This window comes from Dreissena polymorpha, chromosome 8, assembly GCF_020536995.1.
Source record: "Dreissena polymorpha isolate Duluth1 chromosome 8, UMN_Dpol_1.0, whole genome shotgun sequence".
Lineage (NCBI taxonomy): Eukaryota > Metazoa > Mollusca > Bivalvia > Myida > Dreissenidae > Dreissena > Dreissena polymorpha.
The window spans coordinates 101,718,753-101,730,894 of record NC_068362.1 but is presented as its reverse complement, the minus strand read 5'-3'; the positions used below and the strand labels follow the sequence as shown (position 1 = coordinate 101,730,894).

At 34.9% G+C, this 12,142-nt stretch overlaps 1 protein-coding gene across 1 annotated transcript; it reads right to left on the bottom strand.

The window, feature by feature from the left end:
* Positions 1–8,649: 8,649 nt before the first annotated feature.
* LOC127840773 (uncharacterized) lies at positions 8,650–11,389 on the bottom strand. The gene is made up of 3 exons (XM_052369186.1): positions 11,163–11,389; positions 9,277–9,423; positions 8,650–8,971 (listed from the first exon to the last, which is right to left on the bottom strand). The coding sequence occupies exons 1-3, from the start codon at positions 11,387–11,389 to the stop codon at positions 8,845–8,847; spliced, it is 501 nt and encodes a 166-aa protein (XP_052225146.1). The 3' UTR covers positions 8,650–8,844.
* Between the last annotated feature and the right edge of the window lie 753 nt (positions 11,390–12,142).

Genomic DNA, 12,142 nt, shown 5'->3' with positions numbered 1-12,142 from the left:
TTAATATTGAAGAAGTATTGATAGCTTAAACATACGAAACATGACAACTCTAGGTTCTGATGGATCCAGTGATGATTTACAATGTATTTCAGGTTTTTTTGAACGACGTTAGATCACGCCATTCTAAGAATTATTAATTATGTTATTATTGCAAACACGTCCATAACTCAAATACATGAAAATATAAATTGCATTCCTAAAGAAAACAAGGCAAATGTGTGTGTGAACAACTCTTTGACCATAATCATTATACAATGTTGTTTCCAAACTAGCTTCAAACTTAATTGATTAACCGATTAAACCATAACTTGATATTTAAATCTAAAAATATTAACCGGGTCCATAAATGGGTCATTTATCGGTGAAACACTATATTATTATACGATATCTTAAACTATGCTGATGATAATACTATAACTGGCAAACTAATGGCAATATATTATGAAAACCACGCACTATTTATTTTTATTTTCAGTTCACTGAAGCAGCCATTTGGTTTTTAATGTCGAACCACTGTTTCAAACATGGATATCAATGTTCTTTCATAATAAAATGACTTCCACACAAATACATGGATTTTTGTCAAATACTTTCTGTGTAGAGAGGGGCTGTCGTCAAGGAGACCCACTTATCGATTACGTGTTCAATACATATGCAGAAATACTTGCTTTTGAAGTAAGAGACGGTCAGGAAATATGTTTTTTAAATCAAGGACATAGAATATAAAATATCTAACTTTGCTGATGATGCATCTCTAATAAGAATCATCCGTTACTTGTGCGATAGACATGTTTCATGACTGTTCAAGATAATCTGGACTTAACATAAATTTGGACAAACATCTACTTTAATTTGGATAGAATCTTTGAAATATAATACTAAATCAATAAAAACTATATTAAAAATGACATGGAAAGCTAATTATGGTTTAGTTCTTGGGATAATGTTTGATATAAATTAAGACAACATGGACATGACATTATTAAGAACAAAATCGAAAATGTGATACTCGGCCATATTAAATGGTATTAGAATGATAAAAGTAGTAGCACATGTTGGATGCAAACCGTCTTAGAATGCCTATATATATAAATGAGTCACTTTGTTTTAAGACATCGATTCTTATAGGAAGTGCATACGTGCATTCATGTAAGGATATTGTACTTTTATAATGTGTATCTCCGTTTAATTAAGGTTTACATTACTATTAATTATAAATAACTATTATTAAACAAATAGACACACAATTGTAAACTTAAGTTAGAGTATCGCTCTGCCCGTTAATCAAATAACTCAAAGTAAGGGTTGTCGAATACAATTCGTCCAAAGCAAACGTCTTCATCATTTTAGCATGTCCTTTGAATTAGATGCAACTTTATGCGTGTTGCATATGAATATGTATTCAAAAAAAATTGCACAGTGTTCAACCACCTCTGCTTCAAGATTAATGTTGTGTGGATTGTGTCGCTATATGGAGTTATCGTGAATACAACTCTGATAAATAGAGTCATGAATAATAATCACAACGGACGTTTAAAAAAATATAATAATTATAAAAATGAAGAACCTATTCCATTCCAATCAAATGAAAACAATCACCATATTGCTATATATTTGACCCTAATAGAGTGACCCAATTTCAACAAATGATTCCAATAAATAATCTTGCTCGTGTGGTTAGCTCAAAATATTAAAATAAGTCAAAACAATCGAACTTATAACACCAAAAAAACAGACATAGTTAGTGTAAATACCAACCGTAAGTTTATTTAGTATAAACCCAACAATTTGAATCGCATAAACTGCACGTATTAAGTTTATTTTCTTATTTATGTGAACCTGACACCAAATCAAATATACCATCATCCGTTGTCGCTTTCAATATTGCTCAAATAAAATTGTTGTTTACGTATACGTACGTTTACCTTTACGTAGTTGTCCCTTTTCAATTACGTATAACTTTGTGTGTCGATACTAGCTAAAAACCGGAAAAATATGCACTGCCTGAAATAACACTCGAAATCGTCCATTCTATTTAATGTAATGAACATAGACGCAATCTGTGTATACGTGTTCATATATAAGCTGGACATAATGATACCCCCACATCTGTTTCTAATTACTTGTAAATGCTTGACGGTGTATTTCACATGCATATGTTCGATGCGTATTTACATAACTAATGAGAACATGTATACTATGTAGTATATATAGTATAGTATTTCTGGCGATAATGTAGTAGTGCCTACCATCTCATGCGAGAATATGTAATTAATGTTTAACGAAAATCGTATATAACAGTAATAACAGTAAGACATTTGTTTTTTTGTGTAATAATATGCAACTTCCATGATATGCTTATAAGTAAGTTAAGTTTCGAAGACCTACGCTTCAACTTACTAAATGCATGTTGTTGTTTTTTAATTTTAAGTTTTACAAACCTGATGCTGATGTCAAATAGTTTCATTTGCTTACATAAGTTATTATATGTTTAACTTATGGCATGTTTGTATAGATTGTTTACATAATTGTAGTTACACAGCTTTTATGTTTATACTAACTTAACATGTGCAATGCATTTATGAAGACACTCTTTTCAACATTAATTGATAAAACTGTTTAAAAGAAAGGTGCGAAATTGCTGGCATTATTCAAGGTTTTCGCATTGGATTTCGGAAATACCTGCATGAAATAAAGTCAAGCGGCCGCGTATTATTCAAGGTTACAACAACTTTCTTCCAAATGACTCAGTGTTCAATTTAAAAGAAGAATCGAAACAAACGATGGAATGCTCTTATAGGTGTGTAGAAAAAATGGGTATTCATAAAAGCAGTTCAATCCTGTATTAAGAAGCACTACGTTTGAAATGGTTTGTGTAGCTCAAAGCATGTTTACAATGCTTGTTCGTTAACAGTTCACTCTTAAGTAATTGTTTTTCCTATCACCAAGTGTCTTACTCAAACAAATGTGGTTTATCACAAACATTACTTCTCGCGAGAAACGTGAACACTCGCGTAAGAAATTGAATACAAAAAAGTTCGGAAAGCTTGTTCGGTAAAATGTTAAAGTCAATTAATAACATGATTTGATATGTTATTTCAATGAAAACACAAGACAATGCTAGAGCGGACGACTGTCAGCAGCCCAGACCTTCGGGTCGTTTTGTAAGTAGCAGACCAATTATAGTAGACGTCCGGCCCAGAATGGCCGTATGGTATTGTTGAAACACAATTGATGATGATAACTCTCTAACCAGATTTAAGTCTTACATATTGTTTTTTTATCAGCTGCGCTTAAGTGTTTTGCGATTTATTTGTAGCAATACATTGATTAATCCATGGCCCACAGACTTAAAACTTCTTCTTCAGTTTACGCACGGTTATAACTGTATTCATTAAAAACCCAATAAGCATCTTAGCGCATGCATACCAACGCGCGTTCAACTTCCACAAAAATGCATACAATAAATTAACCGTGTGCCCGTCTTTTCATTTGTCCATACGTTGATCCAACTACTGCATAGATACGTCCTAATTTGCTAAGAAACTGGTAATCAGTGACGACAAAGTTGTATTGTTTGTTTTATTAATGTTGATTTTCATGTGTATTTTAAAATTACTAAATGCGTGATATTTTAAAGCTTTCACCGTTTGCGGAATGTAAGGTCAGACAAACATGTTCGAAAGATGTACACGATTCAGGCGACAGTTCGCCAGTATAAACGCCTCATGTATTGCATAACCCTTGTAACGTTTTGTACCCAGCTTTACGTGTTAATTAACTGTTTTACAACGCGAATTTCCGATCGCATTTCTGCCCAGATTAATAATTTAAAATAGCCATATACGGTATGCAACACAGAACAATGTGTCGTCATTTTACGTGGAACAAATGAAACATTAATCAGTGGGCAATGACAGTACATATAATATAAAGATCTGTGTATGGATTATTGCGATTGAAATTACAGGCAACGTTAACTGTAACCTGATACGTTTCCAAAACCATTAGTAAATATAAATTGTCAGCATAGCCAGTTAATATTATAATAATATCGCAATATTATAATAATATCGCGTTTCACCATTCCCACGTCACAAAGATGAAACCATACATATTCTTCGTTCACAAGGGCCTTGTCATCAAGTATTATTGATGTTATCGTGAGCGTGCACAAAATGTAATCATATGATCACATCTAAAATGTTTAATCAAAATATTGACTCTTAACGGAGATATTCAGTTTGACAAGTGTTGGGTTAGACAAGTTTCCAAGTGTAGATACGTTTGATCGAATTGCGAGGCCGTGACCCCAGCTTCATTCCTCTACATGTATGTGTGTATGTTATTTCGTATTGTGCCGTTTCGTACTGTTTCTGCAATTTGTCACTTGACTTTAATAAAGGGCTAACTTATTGTTTATAATGATACTGCAATATTAAATACCCATGAGATAAGATAGATAAGGCGATAGAAGCAAAGTTATTTATGACAGGGTGCAAATATTAACATGCTTAGACCCTGAACGTTTCAGCTCCAGCATATGTTTATAAGTGAGCCTCATTCAATTTCAATACCATCAACGATAACAGAAATGGGTGTGTCAGTGTCACTAAGTAAAGAAATACACCACTATAATGTTTTAAACACTACGTGCTTGTTTTGTGACCATCACATTCATGAACGTAAAGATACACTTATCTTAAACAAAACGAGAGCATTTCCGTGAGCAAATTATATGATAATTAAAAAAAAGACAAGCCTCTACCATAAGCATTAATTCAACTTCTTACTGAAAGCAATATAGTTTTGGTTTGAATTTTAGGTCAGATGAACAAAGCCTTATTATTAACAAAAGTCTCGGACATATTTTAGTCGACCACAACATGATTTTCAAAATGCCATAATGATATTGAAGAAAGACACAAGACCTTTGCATGTCAAGCCTCGAAGTTTCCAAGGCTTGCATATTTCGTTGACTCGCTCAAACGTTCTTTATTTGGAGGTTGCCGAGGCCTTCTTACTGATTTATAACTACCAGTAAGATGAATAAAAACTGTGTTATTTACGTGAGCACGATTCACCAACATACCGATGTTGTGCGTTTACAAATAAGCAATGTACCAGATTCCAATTCTGACATTGACCCTTGTTAAACTTCAGCATACAATGTTTTAATCAATTGAGTTTCGTCCTCATCTATGACGCATATGGTTGAACGACACCTGTGTTTTTTATTGTGCGCCTCCGAATCGATTGATTGTTGGATATGGATATATATCAGCATTATCAGTGAGTGACCTCGAACGCTTATTTAGTGTAATACATATTGGATAATTCTTACTCGTTATAATGTCAATGCAATTTTAGCCGAAACATCGAGTGACGAATTTGGTGGAATATATGTGGTTTCATGTACGATCATATACAATGATATTTCCACGAGTGAACATATATATTTTTCTATGATCACGAGTGAATTTAAATCGATAATCCTCCAAATTCAATTAATTTTATTTTTAATATTTGATTAAAAGTGATTTTTTGGTATTTTTGCCATTCCGGATAATATAATTCCCCGTTGGACGCCTCAAAATGTTAGTGCATGTTTTATTTTATGTCACCCGATTGGTTATGGAGATTAGTGAATCAAAAATAATATTTCACTGCTACAAAAAGTGAAAAATAACAGTGAAACTGTCGATTATTTTCACTGTTTTACCGGAACTATTTTTAGAAATCGTTGATTTCCCCGTTGTGGTCCCTCTCAATTGTACCAAGGGCGACTTCTCTGCAGTTAATGTTTATAAAACATACGGATTACATACATGCAATAAAACTGTTTGGCAACCAACGGGGAAATATCATTTTCTATGATCACTCGTGAATTTAAATCAATATTCCACCAAATCCAACACATATCCTCTATGTAATCCTTATGTTTGTTTAAACCAAAAATAAAAGAAGTATACTGTTACAACGACAATCGTTTTCAAAGTTTATATTATAGTTTATATGCATACACGTTTTTGAATATCTAACATTTAAGTGTAATAAAACATACAGTGTCACTAATATTTCAAAATAGAATTGTAAGGGTTTACTCATCAATGTATATCTTAGTTTCTAAAATTACACATTTGCGGAATACATTGTTCTACTTTAAGTGCTAAACATTTATTTTTAGTTTTGCGATGAGAATTACGTTTATTTTGCAGTAAATATATATTGATAAATGCATACTAGCGTACAAAGAAGACACTCATATACACACAATTAAAAACAAAACAACACCAACAAACAACAAAGCAATTCGGAACACAAATTGCAGAAACCATTGTTATATTGATGTTTCTATTAAAATTAATTACAAAAGCTGATAGCTATATTTATTGTGTCTGATATTCAATTTGCAGGATGTAACACAACGCGAGTTTAGAAGAATGCATTTGGAAGAACATGTCAACATCCTACATGTCATTTAAACTTTAGGGTGAATGAACTGAATTTGCGGAAGATAAATATAAGGCATTGTACATCTAGTATCGTACAGTGAAACACATTATCCCCTGTTACGATGCGGTCAACGCCCAATTGACATGGACGTCAACACTATAGAACAGCAGCACGTGTTGGAAGGAAACCGACTTACAAGGCCGATTTAAAGAGAATAACAGGTCACTGCCTGATCGTTTTGTAATATATCAGGCGAGGCTTAGAATAAAATAACGGCGAGGCTTGCCGAGCCGTTCTTTTATTCGTGCCGAGCCTGATATTTTACAAAACGATCAGGCAGTAACCTGTTTTTCTGTTTATCATACCACTGACACCACTCACCCCGTTTTTCAAGAAAAAATGGAAAATAATCGCTACGCCCTGGAGCCGCTGCATTAGTTAATCGCGCATGAATTTTTCTAACAAAAGCAATGTTCCTCGACACGAACAAATGTAGCGCCATTTATTGTAATTTAATAACGCTGTTTCTTTCTCTTTCTTCTTTAATTCTGCAACAAAACTTTAAGCATTAATACTTTATTACACAAAATGAAAGCATATATTATACATTTTAAAGGCAAAACTTGATAACCATTGTAACATGTCAAGGCCAGTGCAGTCGCTCACGTCTTCGCAGTGTGTCAACACGTGTAAAGAACTGAATGATGTTTTTATTAGAATTTGGAATATATACTGCGCGTTTGGTTTGCTGTGGTGGTTGTGCGTAGATATTGAGGTTCTGCACGTTAAGTACAGCTCCAAAAACATGCCATTTATTGGATTTTGGCCAGGTAATTGTGCTTATGAAACAGCCGGGTGGTGGGGAGAGAAATGTTTATTTCGGAAGTGTTGACAGAAGTGCATGAAACAGATGGAGTTGCAGTAGAACATGATGCCAAAAGGTTTGAACATCTTTTTTGTGTTTGTTCGGAAATGTCTGCAATGATGAACAAGCTCGGTTGGACAACACTTGAATCAAGACGTCAAACGGCTAAAGCCCCGAAGATGACATGATGTACAGGATCATTAACAACTTAGTGGACAGCAACGCCAGAAGTGTACTTATACCAGCAGGAGTGCACACCAGAGGCCATGCAAACTGCTACATAGTGCCATTAACCACCGTCAACGCCTACCAGTTAACCTTCTTCCCAACTGGAATACGCCTCTGGAATGCTCTCCCAGAACAGGTGGACACTTTCACGTCCATAGATGTCTTCAAGGCTATGATGGGAGAGCTATACAACTAAATCTGGACATTAACCGAGAGATAGAGATAGATATTTCACTGTAATTTATTATTGACTGTACGTTTTTGTGTCCTGTTATTTGCATGATTTCGGTGGGTGCGATATTGAATTCCCTTAGTATTTGAACAAGGCGTTTTCTAGCAGAATGATTACTTATGTTTTTTTCAAAACCGGCCATAGTTTTCAACATCTTGGCAATTTTTTTCCAACAAGTTTCTTCCGTAGGTACCACTGATCAGAACTGTCAGTTAAGGGCACGGTTCTTGTTGCCAGATAGAATGGGCTATCATCAGTGCTGAAGCCGGTTGGCCTTTAATCACTGTACTGTTTGTAAATGTAAATAGGGTCCCTATTTCTTAATTGTGGGGAGGAAAAACATCTTAGGATGAATTTTTCTTTGCTCCAATTCGGGTCTTTGTCTGTCGTTCATTGAACTCCAGAAATTCATTTCCTGAAGCATGTGTCTTGAGTATGATATCACCCCATCTTAAAAAATGTGTATAATAATCAGAAGTTGTGTTTATTATATTTAAGTAAGTATTCAGGGCGTTTCATGTGAAATTAAAGATGTTTGAGGTTTACCAAATTAATTTGGTTTAATACGGGATTATATAAAGATATGAGCCGTTCCACGACAAAACCTGCATTAATGACAAAAAAATCAATTGTTCGTTTTTTTTTCAGTTTCATAGTGTACGTTCATTCACGAATCCAATGATGTATACATTGCATGTGTACGCCAATATTTAGCGTTGCTATGACAACATTATATACGCATACTATCACGCAACAAAGATGTTGACGTCGCGTCATCGGAATGACATATTCATGACGTTAACAGCATGTAAATTGTTCGCAATATCAAACACTAATTCAAATTTTACAATAACTTGTTCGTCTTGTTGGAAAACCCTGCATTAACACGCGCATGGATTAAAATAACTGTTTAGGTTGATGTTCGAATACATGATGTAATCACATGCAATCAGTCTGTGGGTGTTGGACAGGTAATGTCCTGATAACATGGTCGCACAAATGGTCGGACAGTTCTGTAAAGAGATTTCACGCGATTCTCTGATAGCCCTGCCGGTTTAATTAATCACGGTTCTGCTGAGGGGAGTTTCCTGTGTTTCATGATGAAGAACTCTTCCTCTGGTAGGTCCGTTGCTTTCTTCGCGAAAACCGTGCCGGGCCTCGATGAGTCGAACCTGAAGTACTGGTACTTCCTGTAACACATTAGCCAGAAACAAATCTTTAGACATGTTTTTTAGCTATGTTTTTCTTGAAAGTGTGTGTTTTATTATTAAGTATAATAATTAAATACTTCGTATTTTATAATTATTTACAATTAATAAATAAACATAAGCATGCTGAATTTCAAGTGAGTTCTTACACACTGATAAACACTTTAATATTTTGGTGACTCGAATCATACAAATATGTGTGAGGAACATGTGTGCATTTATAAATATTTGTGTGTATTTTCATACATGTGAAAAATGTGTAGCTTATAAAAAGTTGGACACACTACCTTATCCCGGGTATTGCTTTAAAAGATGTAGACAAGAAAGTCTTCCAGTCACACAAGCACCAGGTCGGATATCGGACAGCCTCGTTTGCAGTAGACGACTTGTTGACAATATCCTCTAGCTGCTGAAAGATGTCACAGTCCGAGCGTCTGAAGCGCATGTTCAATACAATAAGTAAAGCACACCATATATAACATGCTTTAAGGACTAACATGTAATGATACCATTTACCGTGTAATTTATTCTGATATCATCAATACTACTACTTATTATCATCTTGTATATTTATGTTGCAAATAAAACTTGTAAAAATACTATGTGTTTTTTCTAATAGTAACATATTTAAGTAATCGTTATTAATATAATAAATGTTAACTTATAACAACGATAAGGTTTATTACCTGTACAGCTTTTTAATATGGGCGAACCCACTATCTACCGAACATCGTGAATGACCCGGAACCTGCATCATATATTCGATTGAAGTGCCAGGCGCCGTGTCAGGACTCGCCATGCAAAGTTCCCAAGCACAAACTGATTTTTGTGTTGACCTTAAAGCAACAACAATAACTTTGATCAAGATATCAAGATCATATTCATCAGTCATTGTTTACTAAATGGTCATCGTCATCAGCATCAACAGCACCATTATTACCATCATCATCTTCTTTACCACCATCGTTGTCGTCATCGTCATAACCAGCACACTTCCATCATCATTCATTTTAAAATCACTGTAATATGTTATACTCATTTATGAATCGCGTTATTATTATCACGATAAATATAACCAATAAAATATTCCAACATTATCGTTATATTTTGATTTAAACGGCTTTTGCGCAATATGAAATTATAATGATCACAATTAAAATTTAACTCACCCGAACAATTATCGGCGTGTATTGTGCACGAGAGATCTTCGCATCCATGGGTGTTGAGCGCGTAGTCTATCATGGAGATGACAGCGTTTGGTTCTTGGGCATTAGTTCCATCTGCACCGATGCTCTCATTTTTGTCGATGATCATCAATTCTCATTCCAAACATGTGGACTTTTCTTAACGATGCGAAATGTAATGGCCACATCTGTCGTGCATGGTGTGGAATACCGAAAATTTGCGCGAAATCAAACGTGAAGTTGTTTGATCGTTCAGCTGTACATAGATGTGACGTTTCTTTTGCTTTTTGTTAATGAGACTGTTGTAAAGGTCTATTTCTTTTTGTGCCAAAACAATATCACTAATAGTGGAAATGGACAAACTAGCTTCCACTGAAAAAAATGCATAGTGATTCACTATGCATTTCTTCAGTGGAAGCTAGTTTGTCCATTTCCGATACCGAATCCATATTTTTCTTCGCAGCCTCTCACAGGTCGCGCACACATCGTCTCTAGCGGATGCAACCTATATATGTGGGATGCAGGCACTCCATATTGACTGAGAGGAGCTTTTTTCGACGAAACGCACGCCAGCCTCTTGACAGCTTGCTTTGTACAGCTTATAAATGTTCATTTTCGTTGTACCGCTGTGTAGGTATATCGGTTCCGTATCGTCTCCCCCACTCGGAGCTGCAGGTTGTGGAATTCCGTATTCTTCCGCATAGTTGCAGATGAATTGGACCACACGCTCGACATCTGTGAAGACCAGAGCATGTTTTGGTTTCCTTCCTGTATTTCCATGCCGGCGTGGGCCCGGACCTGTCTTGTTCAATGACTGCCTTGTTGATTTTAATGCACAACGTCTTATGCCAAATAACAATCTGAACGTGTATGCGCATATTTCCTGACCGCTGAATGTGTTTTTTCCACGAATTTGCATTCTCTTTTTCCCACGCTTTGTAGAGTCATTTGTGAGACCTTCGGACAAACAGCCTTTAAGATACATTTACTTTTCTTCCCTCGTCATTTCCCGCGTATTAAGGGTGTAGGTTCTGATTTGGGAGGCATCAAATTTCTCGTGGCATTTCTTAGCACAACCACAGCCAGATTCGTGGAAACGCCGCATGCTATTATCTTGTGAAAACGCATCACCGTCATCACTTCCATCATCGTCAGTGGAGTCACTGCTTGATTCAGCAGGCTGCCCAGAAACGAAGGACCCATTTCGATTTTCCATGACCGCAACATGCACCTTCTATCTGGTCATTGTTGTCATCGGATGACAGTTCTTGAGAATGTGCAGGCGTACATAATGGTGTTCTGCCAAAATGCTCAGAAAATATACTTTCGAGCTCCTGAAAACAATTACGACGTATCGATTCTATAATGTGCATTAAACATTAAATTAAAACAAAAATCGTTTTAATTTACATTTCATTTAAACACTTGTTTCATTTAATATTTTGACCTAAAATAATTATCTAAACAAATTAAAAACAGACTGGAATCGAACTCTGTTCTTCAGCGTGGTACGATTCTGGCTTAACAACTGATCTATTAATACTGATATTTTGTGCGCATCACACAATAACATAAAGAAATAAAGTAAAATCATTTTACGACAAATAACATATTTCAGACCTATGTTGTTCATTTTTCCAAAAAAAATATAATTTACGATCAATTTTGAAGAAAACATTTTATATCGCACACATATCAAAAGGACATTTCAATATACAACAGTGAACTTTGAAATTGTTTCAAGCAGTTCAACGTGAGACGAAGATTAATTGCTTCTTTCAATATAAATAAGTTTAAACTTTAATAAATAAAATATTAAATTGTGGTTAAATTATTGCATTTTAAACATGTCAATGATTTTGATTATTTGTGAGACCTTGTTTTGTAAAGAATTCATCACATAAATCGCGATCGGATTTAAACCTATGTTTTGCATACAAATAGACGCCATTGTTAATATCGTCACTTT